The 26,670-nt window shown below is 44.1% G+C and overlaps 1 protein-coding gene across 2 annotated transcripts in view; it reads right to left on the bottom strand.

Moving 5' to 3' along the window:
* The window catches only part of ASZ1 (ankyrin repeat, SAM and basic leucine zipper domain containing 1), a 479,027-nt gene that overhangs the window by 48,155 nt on the left and 404,202 nt on the right, over positions 1–26,670 (bottom strand). For both annotated transcript variants that reach the window (XM_040343761.1, XM_040343762.1), the window contains 2 exons: positions 12,095–12,200; positions 6,547–6,660 (listed from right to left, as the gene is read on the bottom strand). In XM_040343761.1, coding sequence (XP_040199695.1) covers positions 6,547–6,660; positions 12,095–12,200 — 220 coding nt within the window. The remainder of the gene's footprint in view (positions 1–6,546; positions 6,661–12,094; positions 12,201–26,670) is intronic.

The raw sequence follows: 26,670 nt of genomic DNA, 5'->3' as shown, positions 1-26,670 counted from the left end.
AAATTTTTTTTTAAAGCACCTGTCCCAACGAGCTAGCGCGCAGAAGCGAACGCATACGTGAGTAGCGCTCACATATGAAAACAGTGTTCAAACCGCACAAGTGAGGTATCGACACAATCGTTAGAGTGAGAGTAATAATTCTAGACCTTCTCTGTAACTAAAAAGATGCAACCTATAGAATTTTTTAAACGTCGCCTATGGGTAAATGTTTGACGCCATTCCACGAGCGGGCGCAATTTTGAATTGTGACATGTTGGGTATCATTTTACTCTGCGTAACATTATCTTTCACAATATAAAAAAAAAATTGGGCTAACTTTACTGTTGTCTTATTTTTTAATTCACAAAAGTGATTTTTTCCCCCCCAAAAAAGTGCACTTGTAAGACCGCTGCGCAAATACGGTGTGACAAAAAGTATTGCAATTGATTCTCTAGGGTGTTCGGAAAAAAAATATATAATGTTAGGAGGTTTTAAGTAATTTTCTAGCAAAGTCTGAAAAACAGGCTTGGCCTTAAAGTTGAGGTTCACCCTAAAAACAAGTATATACTTTTCAATCCAGCATACTGCCGACATGTACAGTATGCTACTTTTTTTTTTCCGGTTTACATACCGTAGTATAGGTATTTTCCCCCCGGCTTCTGGGTAGTGAATCCCGCAGGAGTGGGCGTCCCTATTCAGACACTAAGTGATTGACGTATAACAAAAGCTTCACCCCCGGCGCATAATGCGCGTCACCAGTTTCCGGGAAGAAGCTGATCGTCGAGTCGGCTCTATACGGCGCCTGTGCACCGACGTTCGGCTTTTTTCGGAAACTGGTGACGCGCCTTTTTGCGCCGGGGGTGAAGATTTTGTCATGTGTCAATCACTTAGTCTCTGAATAGGAACGCCCACTCCCGCGGGATTCACAACCCGGAAGCCGGGGGGAAAATACCTATACTACGGTAAGTAAACCGAAAACCCCCCCCCAAAAAAACAGCATACTGTACATGTCGGCAGTATGCTGGATTGAATGGTATATACTTGTTTTTAGGGTGAACCTCCGCTTTAAGTGGTTAATAAGGACTCAAATTTCTTGTCAACAGGGTCTTTCAAGCCCTGTGCTTTATCTACCGAACAAGTTAAGTTCTTGTTTAAGGACGAGACTGCTGCATCTATTGTTGGCATGCTGAACTTCTTGACAAACTTTCCATCCATGGGATATAAAAGGGAAAACCTAGGAAGAACAAAAATCCTGTAAGGATATTCTCAATCAGCATACACTGCTTGTTCCAACAGAGGGTGTAAGGGGAACGGCTGTGTGGCCTGAAGATGCCAAAGAGGACCAGGGGGCCCAGTAACCTCTGCAAAAGGCAACTTAAAGGCAGAACAAACCATTTTGGTAAGCGTCAGGATCAAAAGCCTCTGTGATTGAGAGGCAGATACCAACTGGATATCTTCTTGTCCAGATTGCTCGGATGCAGACTCGTCTGCCAGGACATCCACAGAATCCTGAGCTTTTAGCTCTTCCCCATCCTCAACTCAATCCTGCGCCAAACTAGGAGACTCCAGGGAGGGGGATCCATCACGCTTCTTGCCACCCTGCGGGATGGAGGCAATCATGCCAACAATCCTGTGCTCTAACCCGGATAGGGCCGAGGACAGTTCATCCTTGGTGATAAAGGGTGAAGCAGCAGCGTTGACTGTGGGCACAATACCACATAGGCACAGCGGCTCAGACTTCCCGGAAGCCTCTAGTCTTTCAGGGGATACAACACTAGGGATACGACTAGGTTCATCAGGAACTACCGACAACATAGGTATGCCCTTCCCTGTAGTGTTAGTCCCGCTCCTCTTTTTTGAAGACATTTACTAGCCACAAAAAGAGTACCTGGGTGTAGTACCTCAGAATGGAGACCCTTTAATAGGGCTCACCAAGTCCCTATGCAACAATCCTGCCAAGCACCTTTAGCCTGCCAAGCAACACCTGGTGACTCACATGACCCAGGTAAGGAGAAATGAACTGCTGCAAATGCCTGGTTCAGAGCCCACTCTGTGTCCCACAGCTGCCTTCTGGAAGCACTGCATGCTTGGTATACACATCTTAAATAAGCTGGCTGTGCGCCAAAACGTTCTGTGTGTGCACACGTGCGTGGTTGTATTCGCCTAAGACGCAAATCTTCATGCACCCAGATAAAGGATATGGCGCATGTGCGGCAAAGCCTTGTGCACCATGGCCACATTTACAAACTGCCGAGTCCAGTGGCGTTCTTGCAAACACACGTGCGCCATGGCAAACCAAGGCAAAATGGCGCACCGTCGTGCACCATCATACAGGTAAAATATAGCCAGACAAGCAAAAAAGGTACACTTTGCAAACACACACACCTAGCCTGAAACTCCCCGTATGGTCACTGCACACAGGTGTCCAGCCTCTAGCTAGCTTGACTGATTGTTACAATCAATGGGACACCCCACAATAAGTAAAAAGGGGGTTTCACTTACCCGTCCAGGCTCAGGGCAGCTTAGAAACTAAGAGCCCAAACTTCACCCATCATGGTGGATTCCTATCACTTGAGGACCTTCAAGGACTGGGTACCCTTTTCATGTTTAGGGTCCACTCCTTTGGACCTGTACAGGACCCTGCAGGAATGCCTTAGCGCTGTGGTGTTCAGGATTCCACGCCACAGGGTCCAGCCCCCCGGAGGCCGCATTACAAGCAAAACATCGCAGGATTCTGAGTCTTCTTTTCGAGGCTCAGGTACCATTTATCTAAGCAATCCCTTGATTCATTTAAGAACTGAGCTCAAACAACAGTGCCATCTACCTTACAGACACTGGTAAAAAAAAACTGAAGTACTTTCTGTATGGGAGGGGTTATATAGGGGGTCTACCAGTGTCCATTCACCTGCAAATGAAGTATAACCCAGCAGGTAATGAATATTAACCTAACTCAGTGTCCTATGATGTATGCAAACGAAACATGGATTTTTGGGCCTGGAATCTCACCTGTTTTTTCTGTTTATCCTAAATGGGCCCTTAGATGATGAGATTACTATTTTACATTAGCATTTAGTTTTATTGACATGCTCTTTGAGACATCCAATAATATAGAAAGTAAAGCTGCATTCCAGACAGCTAAATAACGAGTTGCAATGAAAAAAATAAAAAATAAAAGAAGATGTTTTACCTTGACAATAGATTTATATTTCTATACATATTTATGGTTTACACAGCTCAAAGTCTGGCAGGGCAGAAGACCTGATTTTTCTCTGCTGCAGTTCAGCAAAACTTACAGGTCACGTCCCTCCCACAGCCTGTGATTGGACAGCAAAAAGCAGCAGACTGATTACCTCATCGCTCTCTTCTATCAGGATGCTACTTGCACAGTAGCACAACTAATTGGCATTCTCATCAGCCAGAATGTCAGACTTTTATCATTTCTGTTTTGTCTTTCCCCATACATGCCTACCAACAGTTCTACCTCATTCTATATTCACTCTGTTACAAGACTCTCCCTGGGGAAATGTCCAATTCTCTTGCCAATAAAACAGAAATGCCACAAATTGCAGTCAACATAAAACTCTCCTGCTGAAATACAAAAAAGGTGTCATGAATTTTGTGACAATCTGAGATTTAAAAATTATTTTACAGGTAGATAAAACAAGCAGCCTTACAGTAAAAGAAGCCACTGCAGGTCTCAGAAGCCAAGATTATTCTAAATATGTCTCTTCTCTATTTGTCATGTATATTTCTGGCTCTTTCATATGTAACAGTAAAATTTACCTAAAGCACGGGTCTCCATCATAAAATAAAGTTGGACAATTTTTTAACAAGAGTTAAAATCCTGATAGAAAAAATGTATTAAGGACAAGAGCCATACTTTTATTATCATTTTTATTAACCTCCCTGGCGGTATGATTCTTTCAGATTTTTAGGTGCTAAAAACGGTACCATTATTTTGCATGGAAATTTGGCGTTTTATATTGTAGGCCTGTAATTCCAAGAATAACTCACTTAAATCTGTCCAAACAAGAGTCTAGTAGACATCCTGGGTATGATAAAGTTTGAAACACAAAATCATAAATTATAATATAATAAATTACTATAAATAATTATAAAAAATAATAATGTAATTATAATAAAAATTATTTAATAATGTAAACAAATCAAAAACACAGAAATTTGCTCAGTTGCAGAATTGTCGCTGTCATTACTTTCAGTGTTTGATGATGAATTTCCCCACAAATCGCTATCGCTCAATTCTGCAAGTGATTCCAATATATTATCGCCGTTTTCTAGCTACTCGAAAACCACTTTTGACCTAAACGGACACTTTTTGGTTGCTATGGACAATCTCCAGTTTCCAGGCAGAAAGAACTGTTTTTATAATATAAATCTGCATGCAGGACACTGGACAGACCACTAGGGACAAAGGGGACGTATAATTATTTGAAACAGTAGTGTAATCTGAAAGGATATAGTATACTGTAGCTATACTGTGTTTTTCATTTTTTTAATTTGGCGCCGAACTCCACTCCTGTGCGTTGCGCCGCTCGGGAATCAAGCTCAGCAGTCACCAGTGTGTGAATCGAGCGAGATGATGGCTCGCACACACAGCGGGGAGACATCGCAGGGACAAGGTAAGAAACTTTCCCTGTATCCTACAATGCGATCCTGAGTCTGTCTCGGGGTTACCGCTTTTGGTATGTAAAATTCACCCCGAGCCTGACTCAGGAATACCGCCAGGGAGGTTAACCACTTGCTGACCAGCCACAGTACATATACTGCAGCAGGTCGGCTCTATTGCGCAAGACAACGCACCTGTAGGTCGTTTCATGTAATAGATAATGTGGCCATGCGCTAGGGTCTGGCGGACACTATGTCCACCGGCCACCAGCAACCGCTTCACAGAGAGGCAGAACGGGGAGCTGCCTATGCAAACAAGATGTTTTTCTGACAAGGGACAACAGAGATCTGCTGTTCCTAGTGATAAGGAACAGCGATCTCTGCATTGTCCCAGTGAGCCCATCCCCCACAGTTAGAACACACCCAGGGAACACAGTTAACCCCTTGATTGCCCCCTAGTGTTAACCCCTTCCCTGCCAGTGTCATTTATACATTGATCAGTGCATTCTTTAGCACTGATGACCAATAATGTCACTGGACCCCAAAATGTGTCACTTGGGTTCATATTTGACTGCCGCAATCCCGCTAAAAATTAAAAATGGTTGCCATTACCAGAAAAAATATAAAGAAGAAAAAAAAAATCTATCCCCCATTTTGTACACACTATAACTTTTGTGCAAATCAATCAATATACGCTTATTGCGATTTTTATACCAAAAATATGTAGTAGAATACATATTGGCATAAATTGTTGAATACATGTGTTTTTTTTATTTTGTTTTTTTGAATATGTATTATAGCAGAAAGTAAAAGATATATATAAAAAAAATCTCAAAATTGTCTGTCTTTTTTTGCTTATAGCGCAAAAAATAAAAAACACAGCTGATCAAGAGAAAGCTCTATTTGTGCGGGAAAAAAAAATGACATCAATTTTGTTTGCTACAGCATTGCACGACCCCGCAATCATCAGTTAAAGCGACTCCATAAAATTGGTGAATCATGCATGTCGCTGCTGTAGTTTCCCTGCATGCCCACAATGGTGATTCTGGAAACAATTTAAATTTAACTCTTTCCTATACACACATGCACACACACTACATGCGTACTGTATATATAATATTACAAACTACAATTTTCTGCTTTTTCTTAACTCCTATAATTCAGCCTCTTCTACTGATTCTTAGGAAAGATATCATGCAGAACTATTTATTTTAACACTCCCTAGTTCAGTTAATATAGCCAAATGAATGTACTTCAATGCATGCAGAACCTGAACACAGTGTTCACAATTCAAGCACAGCCAGGGAGCAAGTCTATGAATCAACTATCTGAATATATAAGCTAGATTCCCAAGTTATATTATTTTTGGAAGTTTAGCTTTGCAGTTTACATTTCCTAAGAAAGAGATGAAAACTTCTTCCGTTACTGCTTGTGTGGGCTTAGTTAAAACATTCTGCACTGCTATTTCCACTATTTATTTTATTTACCGAAAGGTCATACATGTCTTAATTGCAGTCCAATATTTATTATCTACATATACCCCCCCTCCCACCATGTAGTTTTATACTAATTTCTATTAGACAGTTGTAGGATACAGGGTTTAAAAGTTCTCAATTAAGGTCCACATGGCATCATTCAGTAACGGATTCCTTTGTGACACCACTGCTCAATTTAATGAATCCTGTTCTTTCACTTTTTTCCCTATCAGACCAGTCTTCAAGATGACCCCTTCTTGACAAGAGCTTGTCACAGCGTTGTTGACTGGGAAGTGAATGATTTGGTGCTAACAAAATAGTGCTGACACTCCCACCTTAGACCCAACAATCCCACCTTCTCTCTGTCACATTTACACATATCCTGCATAAATCTTGCTTTATTGTGAAGAGTGAACATCTTCACCTAATTTGTGAGGAGAAACTAAACACCCGGGTAGAGACTAACCTTATGTAACATATCACAAAGTCTGAACATTTCTTTACTGAGATTTCCAACGTTTGCCACAAGGTCTTCACACACAGAAGAGATGTTCTGAGTAGAGTCCCATTCCAGTACTACCTGATAAAAACAAAGTAATAACACATGCAATCAATTTGTCCGATTAATTACTTTGATTTCTTTAGCAGGGAGATGGGGAATGTTTTGTTTTTAGAAAAACAAATATTGTAACAACATTAAAGCTTTTGTCCAACAAGCAACACCAAGACTAATTAACCAGTTCCCGACCCCCGCATGTACATATACGTCCACAATATGGCACGTACAGGCACATGGGCGTACACGTACGTCCTCGCCTATTAGCGGGTGGGGGGTCCGATCGGGACCCCCCCCGCTACATGCGGAGGTCGGGTCCGCTCGGGGAGCGATCCGGGACCACGGCGCGGCTATTTGTTTATAGCCGCTCCGTCGCGATCGCTCCCCGGAGCTGAAGCACGGGGAGAGCCGTGTGTAAACACGGCTTCCCCGTCCTTCACTATGGCGGCGCATCGATCGCGTCATTCCCTTTATAGGGAAGACACGATCGATGACGTCATTCCTACAGCCACACCCCCAAACAGTTGTAAACACATACTAGGTGCACCCCAACTCCTACAGCGCCACCTGTGGTTAACTCCCAAACTGCAACTGTCATTTTCACAATAAAGAATGCAATTTAAATGCATTTTTTGCTGTGAAAATGACAATGGTCCCAAAAATGTGTCAAAATTGTCCGAAGTGTCCGCCATAATGTCGCAGTCACAAAAAAAATTGCTGATCGCCGCCATTAGTAGTAAAAAAAAAAAAAATAATAAAAATGCAATAAAACTATCCCCTATTTTGTAAACACTATAAATTTTGCGCAAACCAATCGATAAACGCTTATTGCGATTTTTTTTACTAAAAATAGGTAGAAGAATACGTATCGGCCTAAACTGAGGAAAAAAAATGTTTTTATATATGTTTTTGGGGGATATTTATTACAGCAAAAAGTAAAAAATATTGCTTTTTTTTCAAAATTGTCGCTCTATTTTTGTTTATAGCGCAAAAACTAAAAACCGCAGATGTGATCAAATACCACCAAAAGAAAGCTCTATTTGTGGGGAAAAAAGGACGCCAATTTTGTTTGGGAGCCACGTCGCACGACCGCGCAATTGTCTGTTAAAGCGACGCAGTCCCGAACTGTAAAAACACCTTGGGTCTTTAGGCTGCATATTGGTCCGGGGCTTAAGTGGTTAACTAAAATGTACTCAAAATTCATTGTATTTACACAAAGAAAGCCCCTGACACTTTGGGTCCATTTATAAAATGTTTGCTGTGTGCATGTCTCAGTATTTGCACATATGTTGCTTTCCACAGGGTGATTGTAAACATTCCCTCATTTTTGATCCTAATACAAAATGGTGTTAGGAACATTGGCCTATAGATAAAAATATTTAGCTCCAGCTTCTCACTGGGGGTCACTAACTTGCTGAAGACCTCTTGAGACTCCTGATCCACCTTCTCAAATTTACGAAAGCCGCAAACTGCCTCAACCTCACGAGAAGCAAAGGCAAAGTTTTTAAATGGCCTTGTAGAGGTTATTGTCTTTCCAAAATGGTCACAGTCATTCCCGATTCATTACTCGCATTTGCTGGCCAACAAAGTGTGAAATAAATAATATTTCTTTAACCACTTAACCACTTGCCGCCCGCCAATGACAGATTGACGTCGGCAAAGTGGTTGTAGAATCCTGACTGGACGTCATATGACGTCCTCAGGATTCTTAACCGCTGCGCGCTCCCGGGGGCGCGCATAGCGGCGATCGTTGTTGCGGGGTGTCAGTCTGACACCCCGCAACACCGATCTCGGTAAAGAGTCTCTCACGGAGACTCTTTACCACGTGATCAGCCGTGTCCAACCACGGCTGATCACGATGTAAACAGGAAGAGCCGTCGATGGCTCTTCCTCACTCGCGTCTGACAGACGCGAGTAGAGGAGAGCCGATCGGCGGCTCTCCTGACAGGGGGGGTTCGCGCTGATTGTTTATCAGCGCAGCCCCCCCTCGGATCGCCACATGGACCACCAGGGATGCCCACCAGGGAAGGGCAAAAAAAAAAAAATTGAGAAAAAAAAAGTCTAAAAAAAAAAAAGTCTGGGGGGAAAAAAAAGGATGCAAAAAAAAAAAGAATGCCAATCAGTGCCCACAAATGGGCACTGACTGGCAACAAGTAAATCAGTGCCGCCCCACAGTGTCCATCAGTGCCGCCCCACAGTGTCCATCAGTGCCACCCCACAGTGTCCATCAGTGCCACCCCACAGTGTCCATCAGTGCCACCCCACAGTGTCCATCAGTGCCACCCCACAGTGCCCATCAGTGCCACCCCACAGTGCCCATCAGTGCCACCCCACAGTGCCCATCAGTGCCACCCCACAGTGCCCATCAGTGCCACCCCACAGTGCCCATCAGTGCCACCCCACAGTGCCCATCAGTGCCACCCCACAGTGCCCATCAGTGCCGCCCATGAGTGCCCATCAGTGCCGCCCATGAGTGCCGCCCATCAGTGCCGCCCATGAGTGCCCATCAGTGCCCATCAGTGCCGCCCATGAGTGCCGCCTATGTGTGCCCATGAGTGCCGCCTATGTGTGCCCATCAGTGCCGCCTATGTGTGCCCATCAGTGCCGCCTATGTGTGCCCATCAGTGCCGCATACCAGCGCCGCCAATCAGTGCCACCTCATCTGTGCCCGTCAGTACTACCTGGTCGATGTCCATCAGTGCCATCTCATCTGTGCCCATCAGTGCCACCATATCAGTGCCCATAATTGAAAGAGAAAACTTACTTATTTACAAAAAAATTACAGAAAAAAAAAAAAAAAAAAAAAATTTTTCAAAATTTTCGGTCTTTTTTTAGTTGTTGCGCAAAAAAAAAAAAAAACGCAGAGGTGATCAAATACCACCAAAAGAAAGCTCTATTTGTGGGTAAAAAAGGACGCCAATTTTGTTTGGGTACAATGTAGCATGACCGCGCAATTGTCATTCAAAGTGCGACAGTGCTGAAAGCTGAAAATTGGCTTGGGCAGGAAGGTACGTAAGTGCCCTGTATGGAAGTGGTTAAGGACCACCTAACGCCGATACACGTCGGCAGAATGGCACGCGGCTGGGCACAATCACGTACCTGTACGTGATTGTATAATGTCCAGCCGTGGGTCGCGGGCGCGCGCCCGCGACCCAGAGCTCCAGTACCCAGTACCGCGGAGCTGAAGAACGGGGAGAGCTGTGTGTAAACACAGCTTCCCCGTTCTTCACTGTGGCGCTGTCATCGATCGTGTGTTCCCTTTGATAGAGAAACACAATCGATGATGTCACACCTACAGCCACACCCCCCTACAGTTAGAAACACAAATGAGGTCACACATAACCCCTTCAGCGCCCCATTGTGGTTAACTCCCAAACTGCAATTGTCCTTTTCACAGTAAACAATGCATTTTTAGCTGTGAAAATGACAATGGTCCCAAAAATGTGTCAAAATTGTCCGAAGTGTCCGCCATAATGTCGCAGTCACGAAAAAAATCGCTGATTGCTGCCATTAGTAGTAAAAAAAAAAAAAAAATGAATAAAAATGCAATAAAACTATCCCCTATTTTGTGCAAACCAATCGATAAAAACACTTATTGCGTTTTTCTTTACCAAAAATAGGTAGAAGAATACGTATCGGCCTAAACTGAGGAAAAAAATAGTTTTTTTTATATATTTTTGGGGGATATTTATTATAGCAACAAGTAAAAAATATTGCATTTTTTTCAAAATTGTCGCTCTATTTTTATTTATAGCGCAAAAAAATTAAAACCGCAGAGGTGATCAAATACCACCAAAAGAAAGCTCTATTTGTGGGGAAAAAGGGACGCCAATGTTGTTTGGGAGCCACGTCGCAGGACCGCGCAATTGTCAGTTAAAGCGACGCAGTGCCGAATCGCAAAAAGGGGCATGGTCCTTTAGCTGCATTTTGGTCCGGGTCTTAAGTGGTTAAAGTCGCTATAAATCCCTGGTACATAGGTTGGATGAGCGATGTAGTATTCAGTGGCAGATGCATTACTTAGTCTTTGGGATGAAAGTTGTCCATGAATTGGGGGTGGCACAGAGCACTGTCGGGCAGCAAAAGATTGTTGAATGGGATGTCCTTCTCCAAACAATCTCTCTCTACCCCCGGGATAAAGTGGTGGAAAACCAGTCCTGGAAAATAGCCTATGAATGATAAAATAAGAGGCTTCATTTTCACATTGCCGGAAGTATTGCCACCAGAGTTGGCCTATCCTCTTGAATCAGCATTAAGCTGAGCAGGACGCAACGCTGATCCTGTATCCAAACACACACGTTTCTCCATCTACTCCACGCTTCGACATAAGCACAGAAGACTTCACATGTTCAATGACCGTACCCTTATTTGTTAGAATTGTGCTGATAGTTGAAGGTTTCAGGTTAAAAGAATGAATGATGTCTACCATCGTTTTGCCTCACTTCACTCAGTTATTTTTTCCCCCATCATTATCATTGCTTTTAGGCTTGCTTCCGTACATCATGGGATTGCAATAAAGAAACTGTCCTCTATATACACAAAAGCATAACCACTTGTAGAGGATGACAATGTACACTAGACAAATGAACTAACTTATGTGATTGGACATGCGCATGAATGTTTGCATCTTTGAAAGTGCACAGCTTGGAAGTTCGTATATATAAGATTTACTGTACCAGCCTCTGTTACAATTGCTTTTATTGCCCCATTTGCACAGAATGAATGTGTACATGCACCTTTTACTGAATAATTGGCTATGTAAGCCAACCACTTAGTTTACAGTGCAGAGTTCTCAGATTTCCTCTTTTGGGCAAAGGTTCTCAGCTCTTTTTAGTTTATTGGTTGAATGTGCTTTCATTCTGTAGCCCTGCAATAGGCTACAAATCATTTGTGACGATTGCGCAAATGTTTAAATTCAAAAACCAAATATCCTTTTATTATAAATAGACCCCTCAGTGTCGACATGTTTGTAAAAAAATAAACAGCACATCTTCTAATAGTACTTGCAAGACTGTACTCTCTAGCCAGTTATAATAAGTTTGAAAGACCGCTGCGCAAAGATCACCATTTTATTCTCTAGGATCTTTGCTAAAAAAAAAAAAAAAAAAAAAAACACACACACACATTATATATATATATATATATATATATATATATATATATATATATATATATATATATATATATATATATATATATATATATATGTGTTTTTGGGGTTCCAAGTAATAGTCTAGCAAAAAATGCTGATTTTAACTTGTAATCAACACGTCAGAAAAAGGCTTAGGCACGAAAGCGTCAAAGCGCTAGTCAGGGGTCGGCAACCCATCAACCACTAACAGGTGATGGGTAGCTCCCAAACACATCCCAAGCCATCTTTTAAGGTAGGCCAGACTTACATTTTTAAAATGACATGGTAGTAGATTTTTCTAGGTTTTCTATATACATGCTTCAAGTTTACCTTCTGGGGATTTAAAGGGATTTGATTATTTACAGCTTCCACGGTATGAGTAATTAAAGTGCACTGCCGATTCAACTTTAGAAGAAATGCAAAAAGCTCATCTGTGCTAAAAACAAAAAAAACAAAAAGTGATTAAGTATTTTGTTAAAACAAAAACATTTCTGCAATAGCACGATTATAATTTTAGAAAATTATTAAGCATCAAAAACAAAATAGGCACGTTATTAAAGCAGAGTTCTAGGCTTTTTTTAAAAAATTGTAGATCCTAACTTTTAATAAAAAAAAGACACTCACCTGTCCTACGGTCCAGCGATGTGGCTGCATTGAGCCTCTCTTCTTTCCATTGAAATTGTGGGCACCCGGCCGAGACAGCTTGTGGCTTCACGGCCGGGCGTGCACTGCGCATGCACGAGTCACACTGAGCTCTAAGTGGACAGACAATTTTCTGGGACCTGTGACTTGTCCCAATAGACTGCAGAGAGAGAGGAGTCGCCTAGGGGGAGAGGAGGATTTGCCTAGGTGCCCAATAGTCTGAAGTGGGACAGAAAGTCCCACTCAAAACTAGTCACCCACCCCCCTCAAAAAAATGACATGCCAAATGTGGCATGCAAGGGGGCGAGGATTGCTTAAGTGCTAGTTCCACTTTTGGGTGGAACTCCGTTTTAAGACCCGTTTCACACTGGGTTGCTTTGCAGGCGCTATAACGCTAAAAATAGCGCCTTCAAAGCGACCTGAAACAGCCACTGCTGTCTCTCCAGTGTGAAAGCCCTCGGGGCGCTAGCAGGATGGTAAAAAAAAAAAAGTCCTGCTAGCAGCATCTTTGGAGCAGTGTGTATACCACTGCTCCACCGCTCCTGCCCATTGAAATCAATGGGGCACCGTGGCTATACCGCCAGCAAAGCGCCTCTGCAGAGACGCTTTGTGGTGGTTTTAACCCTTTCTCGGCCGCTAGTGGGGGGTAAAACCGCCCCGCTAGTGGCCAAATAGCGCCGCAAAATTGATGTTAAAGAACCGCTAAAAAAGCGGTATTTTACCGCCAACACCGCCCCAGTGTGAAAGGGGCCTAAAGTATAGCAGAGGTTGTAACAAATGCAATGGCAGACACATTTGGAAAATAAGACAAGGCGATAGGCTGAATTCACATTTGGACTATTTTCATTAGAGTTAGTTGGGTTTGAAACTTATAATCACATAACTAAAACATACAGGGATTGGACAAAATGTGGAAACATCAGGTAAAAGAACAAAATAGTTACACAATATGGTGTTAGAACCAAGACGGACTGAATAGCCTGTTTTAAGGCCCCCTCATGAAATGGTGGAAGTAGGAGTTTCAAGCCCCCACTAATTGAATTCAATGGGGGGGGGGGGGGGGTTGTGATAGTTCAAAAGTTCAAAAGGTCAGGTGATTGGGAATGTTCTGGGGCAGAGGTCTCCAAACTTTCTAAACAAAGGGCCAGTTTAATATCCTCCAGAATTTAGGAGGGCCAAACTGTGGTCATCGGGAGAAAAATATTCTGGCATCAGTGGGAGTAAACAATGCATCTTTGGTATTGGGGGGTAAAATAGCGCCCTATTGCTGGCAGGGCTGTGGAGTCGGAGGAAATTTTGGGTACCTGGAGTCGGAGGAAATTTTGGGTACCTGAAGTCGGAGTCAGCAAACAATGCACCGACTCCAACTCTGACTCCTACTAAATTTAGATTGTCGGAACATCTAGGAGTCGAAACATTTATCTACCGACTCCACAGCCCTGATTGCTGGTGTCAGTGGGAGGAATAGTGTCCCATCATTGGTGTCAGTGGAAGGAATAATGCCCTATCACTGGTTTCAGTGGGATTAATAGTACCCCATTGTTGTCAGTTTGAGGAACAGAGCCCCATCATTGGTGTCAATGGGAGAAATAGTCTCCTATGGTTGGTGTTAGTGGGATTAATAGTGCCCCATTGCTGATGTTGATGGAAAAATGATGCCCCATCATTGGTATCAGAGGGAAGAATAGTGTCTTGTATCATTGGGAGAAAAAGTTCCCCAAGGGCCAGATAAAGGCAAGCAAAGGGCCCCATTTGGCCCCAGGGACACAGTTTGGAGACCCCTGTTTTAAAGGATAGTTCTTTTAAAAAGGTCATCTGACCCCCCCCCAGGATTGATCTTTAAGCAGGAGGCTGAGGGAGGGTATTTTCCATTGGTCAGAGAGATATTTGAAGAGCACCCCGCTGATTTTGTTTACAAGTTTTCAAGTATTTTTTGAATAAAAGTTATGGTGAATTGTTAATGGTGCACTACCCCCGTAGGAGCTGCTGGTTAGTTTTTGGGTCTGCCGCTACCCCACCTTTCACAATCAGCGCTAAGGGTTACATTGGAGAGTTATCCACAAATGTCTGCACCAACACTCAGTCTCTTTTTACAATGCTTTTATTAAGGAATGGAGGTTTAGGGGAGATTCAGATACCTTGCTTTGCGGATCACGGGTACTCTCTTGAATCTAGAGGACAGTCTGCACACTGGATCTAGCAACCACCGGATAGGCCTCTCTCACTGACCTAGCAACCAATGCGTCTCTCGGTCAAAGTCTCTGCCACAGACTTGTTGAATATGGTAAAGTCGTACAATCCTCTGCCACAGAACTGTCCAACCGAATAATCCCTTGTAAAGTCAAACAATAGCTACACAGTATCTGTTTCTTTCAGCCATCCGGCGATACTGCGTAGTGGGATGCATCCTCCAATTGAGTTTCTAGGCTCTTCCTGAGATACCAGTCCCCTCTGGGAAAAGTCCTCCCCTAGTTCCTCCAATTGCTCGGCTTCTCCCCACAGGCAAGACAGCACAGGACCACCCCTGGATCAGTAGGCCCCAGAACTCCTGTGCCTACTTTCAGTAACGAAGCCTCGGGCCAGCAGGCCCCGAGGCAGAAGAACTGCCACAACACACCTTAGGCCAGGAGGGCCATCAGGTCAAAAAGCCTCCAATAATCCAGTGTATGTACCTTAAGTACCCTCTCTCAGAATGCCCAACAACTGGAACCCTCCCACTGGGTTGTTTCAGGGGAGAAAGCACTCAATACATCCAACATGGTGTATTTCCAACCTTGACCCAAAATGACAGCGACACCCAGGATCAAGTGGAAAAATTACACAGCACAGCTGAACTGACACAGAAACCAGCAATTTACATAATCATTCTGATCCAACTACAGCTCAGATAACACTAAATTTAAATATAGCGCCTACTCAATAGGAGCAGGGCACTACATTAATATTTCTGAAAACCGGGCTGCGGCTGTTATTAATCCAGTTTGGTGTATCTTGTAAGTTTATGCAGCCTACCATTCCATATTACATCACGTCCGCTTTTAATGTGAAACATGCCGTCACTGTCACACCTGCAAATCATGTAGCATTATCATTTTTATGTCCAACCACTGTACTTATTCTCATGTTAAAACTTTGTGACTTGAGCCTTATGGGGTCCACTGCATAGTTAAGTTTAACAGCAGCCCAGAGTTGGGCTTTAAAGGGGTTGTAAAGGTTAGTTTTTTTATTTCTAAATAGGTTACTTTAAGCTAGTGCATAGTTGGTTCACTTACCTTTTCCTTCGATTTCCCTTCTAAATGTTTTTTTTTTCTTTGTTTTCTTTGTCTGAATTTCTCACTTCCTGTTCCTCCCTCAGTAAGGTGTTCAGTAAGCTGTTCTAAATGACTTTCCACCGCTCGGATGATGGTGGAAAGCTTACCGAGGAGAAACAGGAAGTGAGGAATTAAAAAAAAAAACATTTAGAAGGGAAATCAAAGGAAAAGGTAAGTGAACCAACAATGCACTAGCTTAAAGGAACCTATTTCGAAAATAAAAGACGAACATTTACAACCCCTTTAACATAGATTGTATTATTTGGTAAATGAGGATCTTTCCAGGGAGGTGGCATTATTAGACAAGCATGAAAACAAGTAATTTGAAACATAGTCATGTCATATTGGCTATAAAAAAAGGAATTCATGTAATTGGACACTTGTAAGCTTTTAAGGACATGACCCTCATATAACCCTAACCCACACAGTAAATCTGTGCCTTGTACGTCCCAGATAAATGTAGGTGTGCTGAGGATACAATCAGCAGCACAACAAATGGGAAGTGTTTTTCTCCTACTGCAAAGCACGAATGAGATGGGTAAATGGGAATAAGATGGTAGCATCTTGTTTACGGAGGACAAGTATTCTCCTGGTCCCACAGAGCTAATAACTGACCTTTTGGATTCCATGCAAAACTTATGAAAGGAAGGCATGCATTCAGGGATTTTAGGTCTAGGATAAGACAAATATCCCACTGGGTTTTGGTACCGTGAACTGGTTTGAATAGAAAACGTTGAACTGTCCTGCAGAGGGGGTGGAGTGACTCCATGAGGAGAGAAGAGAGTGTTTTGCTTCAAAAGCCCCCCCCCATCTTCTGGGGCTTCTGAGTCTTTAGTTGGGGAAGCATCTTTCCTCCTGCTACATGCTTTATGAACTCGTCAACTGCCTCACCAAAGAGACGTGCGTTAAAGTCATACAAGTAAGGTGTCTTTTCCAGGCAGCTTTAGCTGACCAGGCGTTTAGCTATTCGATTCCGTGCATATGGAGAGAAATTAGGTAAATTCTGGAAATTTGTATTATGACTTGTTCTAGAGCATCAACATAGAAAAATAAGGTGGACTGCTTGACCAACAAGTGTACACATTTTTAGCTATTGCCATGGTTTTGGAGGGGCTTCTGCTTTGTTAAAACAATTCAACCTTTTGATAAACTGGACCCACAGCATGTATGATGCTATAGTGTCATCTAGGGTTTAAAGTTAGAAAAGATTTCCCCTCAAAGAAACTGATGATTAAGGATGAGCTCAGGCGTGCCTGCAAACCCCACGTGCAGAACCCGCCAGGAAGTCGGCACTGCGCTAATCACAGGAAGTGAGACATTTCCCGATCTCTGCAGCCGCGCAACGGGACAATGTCTCACTACTTGTTAGCACAGCTCAGTGCCGAATTCCTGGATCCAAACCCCACGTTTGCACGTGGGGTTTGCAAACATGCCTGAGCTAATCCTTTCTGATGCAGAAAAAAGATGATGCAAGGAGAAAGTTACACCTATGTGGGAAAAGCCAACAAACTTTCTTAAAAAAAAAAAAAAAATGCCAGCAGCACAAACTTAACCTGGGAATGACACTAAATCTACACACTACAAGAGAACCTCGACATACTGCTTTTCTTTAACCACTTGATCTCCAGAAGACTTACCCCCTTCATGACCAGGCCATTTTTTTGCAATACAGCACTGCATTACTTTAACTGAAAATTGCACGGTCGTGCGACACTGTGCCCAAATAAAGTTTATGTAATCTTTTCCCCACAAATAGTTTTCCTTTTGATGGCATTTGATCACCAATGCATTTTATTTCCATTTGTTTTGCTATAAAAAAAAAAGACTGACAATTTAAAAAAAAGTTAACTATTTACTATTTTACTACTCTGCTTTAAAACACCTCCATTTAAAAAAAAAAAAAGCCAGTGTTAGTGGTTACCATGTGCGCTGCTTTTACTAAGGCAAGAGATGGATTCTAGTCCCTGGAACACATAATCCATCCTTTACCCCTGTTAGAACAGGGATTTGCCTTGTTTACACAGGAAGATCCCCATTCTGTGTACTTTACTGACGATTAGCAAATGTGCTGGAAGACATCGAGCGCCCGGGACCCGCAGATTGGCTTCTGCTGCAAATCATCACAGCAGAAGCAGCCTGCACTGACCCAGCAGGTGGAAGGCCAAAAGATTAGCTCAGTAGTGGGGTGTGCAAGACCCCCTGGATGGGTTACAGTACAGTAAGCACGGACAAACAGTATCTTTGTGAAAGCAATGCTGTGGTTAGTTTACATGTCCGTGGTTACAAACTGCAGATCTCAAAACAGGTAAAACAAAACAGAAAACAGAAAATAAATCCTTGCCACTTTGGGCAACTACAAAAACACGGGAACCTGACTACTTATTCTGCCACAGCCTACCGCTGCACAGACACTTGATGGTCACACAGAAATAAACACAGACTTAGTCACACAGACAGAGGGCCAGATCCACAAAGAGCCGGCGTAACGTAAAATTTTCCATTTAAGTTACACTGCCTTAAAATTTCTACCTAAGTGCCCGATCCACAAAGCACTTACCTAGAAATTTTCGGCTGTGTAACTTAAATTCCGCCGGCTGTACTGCGCATGCTCGTGACGTCATTTTCCCGACGTGCATAGCGCAAAATTACGTTACGCCGAGCTTTGTGGATCACGTCGGGTCAATAAAGTTGCGTCGGAAAAAAAAAATTAAAAAAAAAACGCGGCGCTGGACAGAAGGGTCTACTTTTACAAGGTGTAAACAGTTTACACGTTGTAAAAGCAGCCCTAATTTTACACATGCAACTTAATACTTACGGAGAAAAAACGAAGAGTAAAAGCTTTGTGGATCTCCGTAAGTGCTAATTTGCATACCCGAAGCGTCATTTCGACGCAAAATGCCCCCAGCGGCGGATGCGGTACTGCATCCTGAGATCCGGCAGTGTAAGTCTCTTACACATGCCGGATCTTCTGTCTATCTCTTGGAAACTGATTCTGTGGATCAGTTCCAAAGATAGAAACAGGGATACGACGGCGTATCCCTTTTGAGGATCTGGCCCCTAATCTCACCATTCAGAGGTATTGTTGCTCATCAGTCTGCCGTGCAGAGATATCTGGTTCCAGGGTGAGCCCCTTGCTGAAGCAGCCTGGGACTTTTATAGAGCCCTGAGTGCTTTATCTTTTACACCTGAGCTTGCTAACCCTCATTGAGCCCAAACAGGCTTGCTACACAGCACAAACACAAAAGCAATCAGTGTACAGCATGAACCAGGGACCTCATTTATCTCCCATCCAGGACACAACCCATAGATTTTCCTGGCTTCCTGTCACATTATATATAATAGGATTTTTTAGTTGTACTTCGATAGTACTTAAAACCAATTTGGTTTCCACAGCTGACTGTAGAAAAGAGAATTCTCCCAATCACGTAGTTCCGAGGATGCCATTTTCTGGCTTCACGCAATATAAGTCTTCCAGACCTTATGATTAATCTTGCAAGTGACAGCTTTTCTAGCATTCACTAGGGCAGACACTACTGGTCCCAAGATGCCACGGTCTTTCAACACCCTGGCTTCAATAATCATGCAGTCAAATTTATAGACTGTAAATTAGGGTGGAATATAGGACCTTGAGACAGTAGATCGGGGCAACGTGGAAGCGTCCATGGCTTGTTTCACAATCTCCGGGAACCAGGACCTTCTGGCCCTGGCTGGTGCCACCAGAATGACTGGAACTCCCCCTCTCCGAATCCTGCACAACAAATGTGGAAAAAGAGGGATTGGAGGGAAAGCATAAACCAGGGCGTATTGGCTCCATGGAACTACCAGGGGATCTCTTGTTTGGGACACAAACTGCTGTAGTTTTTTGTTGAACGTGGATGCCAGTAGGTTGACCTCTGGCTAGGGTTGCCACCTCATCCCTTTAAAAAGGAACACATCTGAATTACACAGAATCTGAGGCTAATTTAATGCAGATAAGGCACCAAGTGAGTTTAATTACCACCTTAATCAGCCACAGAACCTGTGTAATTCAGATGTGTTCCTTTTTAAAGGGATGAGGTGGCAACCCTACCTCTGGCCATCCCTGACGTTGGCAAATTTCCTGGAACACCTCTGGGTGTAGGTACCATTCTCCCTGGCGGCTGAAATAATCTGTCTTCCAGTTCTCTACTCCCGGGTTATGGACTGCAAATAAAATTGGCACATGTCCCTCGGCCCAGGCTAGTATGTGGTTCACCTCCTTCAGAGCTGAATGACTTCTGGTACCGTCTTGGTGGTTTATATAGGCCACAAAGCCAAATGGAGGGTTGTCTGGTGCCCCTTAACTCACACACCTGATTCTTCAGGGCACAGATCCTTACAGGTGGCAAGAATGCTCTTGCTTGTGTAGCGGCATGCTACTTTTTAGCCGGCGCCGCTTTAAATTTAGAGGGTAGTCTGAGAGTTGGTGGACTCAGACCGTATGATTTTTCTCAATTTTGGGCCTCTGTTCCAGCCATGGCTGTGCTGTGAGTGACCACTATTGTTGTCTGGCATGCCGTTACCAGACCAAGGGTGGCAGCAGACAGGTCAAGGTGTTTTGGGTGTTCCCCTTCGGCAGCCAATCAGTGGGAGTTGATCGTCCCGCTGTGCATGCTGGGGAGGAGTACTTAAGGGACAGATGCCATTGGAGCGGGGTCGCCGATCCCAAGTCTGTCATCCCACCACCCCCGTGAGTGGTCCTCCTGGCGTGTTCAAGTGTTCCTGGCTCCGGGACCACGTTGGTCCGGGGTTTTGATCTACAAAGTAGGCCCGGTAGCCAGACTGGGTCTACGTTTGCAGATGCTGTCCATCCCGGAGGAAGGAAGCCACTCGAAGAACCTATCTTGGAGAGCACCGAGCACAAGGCTGGTATCTCAGGAGAGGCCTTGAACTTCATCGAAGGACGCACCATTGCTGAAAGGCTGAATGAAGGTCGCCTGTCAGTTCTAAGTTTCTAAGAAGTTAATCGGGAGAGATCCAGGTGCTTAATCCGGTGTTGAGAGGATTTTGGACTGAACATACCTCCATCTGTGGGAAGGTCTGTGGCAGAGACTTAAACCAATTTCCGATCGCCATCCTGGCTGCTAGGCTAGTGAGAGAGGCCTATCCGGGTGCGCAATACCCACTCTGGCTAGAGTGGCAACAAAAGCTGTGTTGCTGGAAGGAGTGTTTCCGGACAGAAGTTGTGTACCTGAACCTATTACCCTTCCACCTCTTCAACTACTTATTTTATTCTTTTACCAAGTTCAGCAAATAAATCAAAGAAAAAGAAGTCTAAAGTGTGGAGATTCAATTTTTTATCAACTCTCATCCGATACCCTAGACGGCGAGGAAATAGAGGTAACATGCCGCCCAAAACAAACCAGCAGCTCCTTCGGGGTAGTGCTACACTTGGACCATATCTAGGATCAGACCTAAATACTTTAGACCGAGTTTCAGAGCTGACTTTTTTCGGTATTTATGATCCAGCCTAAGATTTTCATATACCTCACTGTGTATATTATGCTCTGTTCTAGAGCCTGTAATGAGTGATCTCTGAGCAGGAGATCATCCAGATACCTGAGCACTAGAGTCCCTTGGGCCCTTAAAAGACCCAGTACTGGCATTAGGACCTTTGTGAACACACAGGGGGCTGTAGCAAGCCTGAAGGGTAGAGCCACAAACTGAAAAAGACATTCCTTTACTGAAAAACGTAGGAACCTCTGCTGAGGCTGAAAGATGTGCATGATGGGCATGTGTCCTTTTTATCGATGGAGGCTAGAAAGTCTTCCCTCTGGAGTGAGGCTACTACTTAGACAGATGCCATCCGAAAGGACTGTATAAATAGGTATTTGTTCAGGGATCTTAGGTCCAAAATGGGCCTTGTGTCCCAGTTTCGTTTCTGAACCGTAAACAGGTTTGAGTAAAACCCTATGCCCCTTTCAGATACTGGAACCTCTACAATTACTCCCTGATGCAGTAGATGATGTAGTGCCCGAAACAATACTGTAAATTTATTTTTGGAGGATCCGAGGGACCGCTGGATCTTAAAACCCTCTGAGGTGGAACCCCCCGCAACTCCAGCTTGGAAACGTGAGATATAACTGAGGTGACCCACTCGTTCTGAATTGTTGTTTTCCAAATGTCCGTAAAATGCAGCAGCCTTCCCCCCACTTGGAGTGGGGACGTCCCCTAAAAAGGAGGGCTTGATGCTGGGTTTAGAAGAATTTTGGACCCAGGGCTTTTTCTGGCCCTGGCTTTGCGGCTTTCCCTAGTGCACTGTTGGTGTCGGAACCGCCTTTATCCCGAGACATATGAGGAAGCAGTCCCTGAGGTTTTAAATGAGGGACGTCTGGTGCTTTTCTTCACAGAAGTAGAGAACTCTTCCCTCTGAAAATCTTTTGGATAAATTTGTCCAAGTGATCACTAAATAAAAGTTCTCCATGAAAAGGTAAACCTGCCCATAACTTTTTACAAGACTCGGCAGACCAGTTTGTAACCCTTTCATGGTGTTAACAAGTTAAAATTCATAATTTTTGCTAGAAAATTACTTAGAACCCCCAAACAATATATATATATATATATATATATATATATATATATATATATATATATATATTTTGTTAGAGAATCTAGGGTATAAATTTGCAATTGTTGCAAGATTTTATGTCACACGGTATTTGTGCAGCAGTGTTTTAAATGCAACTTTTTGGGAAAAAGGACACTTTCATGAATTTAAAGAAAACAAAATAGTAACGTTGGTGAGCCATCATACAGGTAAAAAACCCAGGAAGACACAAGCAAAAAAAGGTGCACTTTGCAAATACCCAAAGCTAGCCCGAAACTAAGTTGTTCAGATTCTTTTGCCTTGGATGCAATTCCTGCAGTCACTGTGCTACAGTGATTATTATCGAAAGAAGTGTATGAGGACCACAGTGTTAAAACGATGAAGAACACATCGCTTGGCGCTTTGCAGAAACGCTTCTCTGACATGGAGCAAAATCCACTTTACTGCATCGCTACCTTACTCGATCCAAGGTAATCATGTATTGCTGGCTACCAGTTTGCATTGTTTTTAGTTGAATAATTATTGATTTTGTTTTATTTTATGAAGGTGATATTTACAGTGTTATCACTTATATACAGTGATATTTACAGTGTTTTTTTAATGCAAGTGATAACACTGTAAATACCACCTTCATAAAAAACACAAAACAAAAATCGATAACAAATGACAAACACATGTATACTTACCTGCTCTGCCTCTGTCTAATGGTTTTGCACAGAGCAGCCCAGACAACTCTTTTTGCCGGGACCCCTGCCGTCACCTTTCCATTCTAGCAGTGCCCCCACAGCAAGCTTCCACAGTTGTTGCTTTGCTTGCATGACGTTGTCTTTTCTTCTTCTAGGTATAAAGATCGGTTCTTCTCAAATGCAGATGCTGGCAGGCAGGCAAAGATATGTTCCTGCTGGAAATGCAAAAAATATCTGTACAGGTAGCTACACCTGAGGTGCTTGAGAAACCAGTTGCCAAAAGGCCTTGCACTGACCAACAGCCAGGTACCAGTATGGACAGTGTTTTTCAAGAAATTGCTTATTCATCTACATTTGAGAACAGTGATCCAACAGCTGCTACAATAAAACTAGTAGCATATCTTGGAGAGGTCAATGTGCCTCGTTCGGACAAACCTCTTGGGTATTGGGCAGTCAAACTGCAATTTCCCACTCTTGGCCAAATGGCACAATAATATCTTTCAGCTCCTTGCAGTAGTGTGGAAAGTGAGATTGTTCAGTGCAGCATTACACATTCTGACTGACACCAGAAACCGACTTCCAACGGAACATGCAGAGATTATATTTCTTAAAAAAAAGTTATCATTGAAATTATATATTGCTCAAGGCAGGGCAAGCTGGCAGCGGCTGCCGACCGTACGGATTCAATCCGAAAGGAGCGAACCCTTAGGTAAGAATTCAGACCCTTTAGATCCAGGATTGGTCTGACATCGCCGTTGGGCTTTGGTATGATATATAGGTTGGAGTAAAAGCCTAGCCCGCGGTCCTGGGCTGGCACCTCTATGATTACCCCCTGGCATAGAAGGCGATCCAAAGCTGCCAGCAGAGACGCCTTCTTTACCGGATCTTTTGGAACTCTTGATACCTGAAAATGAGGAAGGGGAAACTCCAGAAATTCTATTTTGTAGCCTGTGGCTACCAAGGAAAGGACCCATTTGTCGGGGACATTGGCTTCCCAAACTTCTGCAAATAATCAAAGCCTTCCCCCCACCCGATTGAGTGGGGGCGCCCCTTCACAAAGCTGATTTGGGGCTGGTTTTGCTGGCTTGCGAGACCATGGTCTCTTGCCACCTGAGGCCTGTCCTTGCGACTTATTACCAAAGTTTGATCGTGCAGGAGGCCGTCGATACTGCCTGGAGGCCGAGGGCCCTGGGGCTGGAGACAGCTGCCGCTTAAACGTAGGGCCTCGAGATCTCTTTTTGACCGGCAAAAGAGTACTCTTGCCACTTGATATCGTTTGTATGTATTTATCCAGATCCTCTCCAAAAAGTCTTCCTCCGTGAAAGGGGAAGCCCGCTAAGAGCTTTTTTACATGGAGTCTTGGCCGACCAATTCTTTAGCCACAAGAGCCTTTGCATGTGTACCAAGAACAGTGACAAACGGGAAGCCTGCTGGATGGAATCCATTATAGCATCCACCGCAAAACACAGTGCTCTGGGGAGGTTGGCTAATTCTCGTGCCTGCTGAGCCGGAATGTCCTTTAACATCTGCTTTGTCTGATCTTTTAACGCTCGACAAATGCCAATAGCAGCTACTGCTGGCTGCACCACCGCTCCTGCTGTAGTAAAGGAAGCTTTCAAAAAGAGTTTCTAACCGTTTATTGACCGGGTCTTTGAACATTTGTATGTTCTCTACCGGGCAAGTCAAGGATTTATTCACGCAGGAGATGGCTGCGTCCACAGCCGGGAGCGCCCATTTCTTTGTAAATTTTTCTTCCATAGGGTAGAGGACAGAAAACCTCTTAGGAGGTATGAATATTCTGTCAGGCCTGTCAGGCCGTACCCAATCCTTAAAGATCAGATCCTTTAGAAAGAGGATGAACCGGAAACATCGCATTACTTAGTGGCGCCTTTAAGGAGCCCAAAGAAGACACCGCAGGGACTTGAGGCCCTAGTAAAGGTAGTTTAAATGCCGAGCGGACCATGTCTGTTAAAGACTGGATCCAGAGACTCTCCGCATGGGAGGCTGAAAATGGTTCTTCTATGGTGGACTCCTCAATATCTGAACCCTCCAGGTTCTGTTCCACTTGATCCTCCCGAGATTCGAATTCCTCAGGGGAGAGAATCTCAGAATCCGAAGATATAAGTTTAGGCGATGGGGATCTAGTCCGTTTTTTGCCTGGAAAATAATTTGCAATTAAATTTGTCAATCTTTGTTCTAGCCCACTCAGGAGGTAGCTAGCATATCTTCTGTGACAAACACAGGGGCTGGGATGGTTAGGGCCAGCCAAAGCACCAAACATACCCAATGGCTCATCCAAGGCGACCTCCTCTGGTTTATTAGGGGAGGATAGAACTGGCGTAGCCTGACTAAGATCCTCAGAATCAGAGGGGGAACCCTTCTGTTTTTTAGCATTTTTTGCACCTTTAGTTCCTGAGCCTTTGGGAGCCATGATACAATACCGAGATAATCCGCAAAACAACAACCCACTGTTGTAGCAAGGAGTAAAATAATATGGCTAGGGTAAATAGGTTGTACCTAATGCCCCTAAGCTACTGGGAAGGCAGTTACTTTTTTTTTTTCTTAGAAACTGTTCCCAAAGGATTGTGCTGCTTGCCAGCTGCCACAAGAGACTAGGCTTTATAGTATAAAGGTCTTTGGGGAGCTAGCTCCGGACCCACAGTTCTCTCTTACGCCTCCGGGTGTCACCCTAGGAGCACCACCGCTCTGTGACCTTCCTCCAGCCTTTCAGCGCGCATCTGAGCTGAAGATAACAGTGAGGAGGGAACGCCCCTTCCTCCTGACGCCGTTGACGTTTCCCCGCCGCTTCCGCGCATACCATGCGCACGACCACGCGCAGCATGCTGGGGGGGGGGGGGGGGAGCGTGTCAAATGCTGGAGGCTCCATTCCTCCTGGGATGAGGGACACTTGTTATGCGGTGGAAAAGACCCTGGCCAGGTAAGACAACTTAGGCCGTAAAGAACTATTGTCATGGGTTAGGCTGCCCTTCTAGCACCTTTCCCACCATGCAGAGTTGCAGCAGCATAAAATACAACACAATCAGGGGGACCGGCTACTGGGGAAAAAATAAGACCATCCTGTCTTAAACAGACATAGTGGAAGTTTTAGCCAATGCAGAGTATACCCAGGCTAGCCCCCTCAGTATCTCCTCCGGGGTGCCTGCCGTCAAACCAAGTCCCGCAGGCCCCCCCTTACCTGCTCCATGCCGCAGGACAATTGCATAGCAAGCGGTGCAATCTTCCCCCTTCTCCGTGGGTAGCGTACTAGACCTTCAGGTACTGGGGTCCTGGAAGGAACACCTACTGCCCTGGACCTATACAGCACCCTGGCAGCAGGTACTTTTGACCTTTAAAAAGGCCAAAGTCCTGGGCCCAGGGTCCAGCCCTCCAAGGAGAGGCATTCTAGGCAAAACCCCACGACTTGGGGCCCGGGTACTGTCCACTTCGGCTCTGAGGCACTTTGGACAGATCCGGTTAGCCTGCCTTGGTCCCAAGGACATGGAGGCAAAGCTAATTTGTGACCAACACCTAAGACACTGGCGAAAAAACTGAGGTGCTCCCAGTGTAAAAGGGGTTATATAGGGAGGGAACTTCCTGTTCTAATTGATTACACCAGTGTCCAGCACCTGATGGTGGAACATATAACCCACATAGTAATGATTAAGACTCTGTGTCCCGTGATGTACGATAAATAAAAGATGC

This window comes from Rana temporaria, chromosome 3, assembly GCF_905171775.1.
Source record: "Rana temporaria chromosome 3, aRanTem1.1, whole genome shotgun sequence".
NCBI lineage: Eukaryota > Metazoa > Chordata > Amphibia > Anura > Ranidae > Rana > Rana temporaria.
The sequence above is the reverse complement of the archived record's forward strand: the minus strand, read 5'-3'. Positions and strand labels throughout refer to the sequence as shown.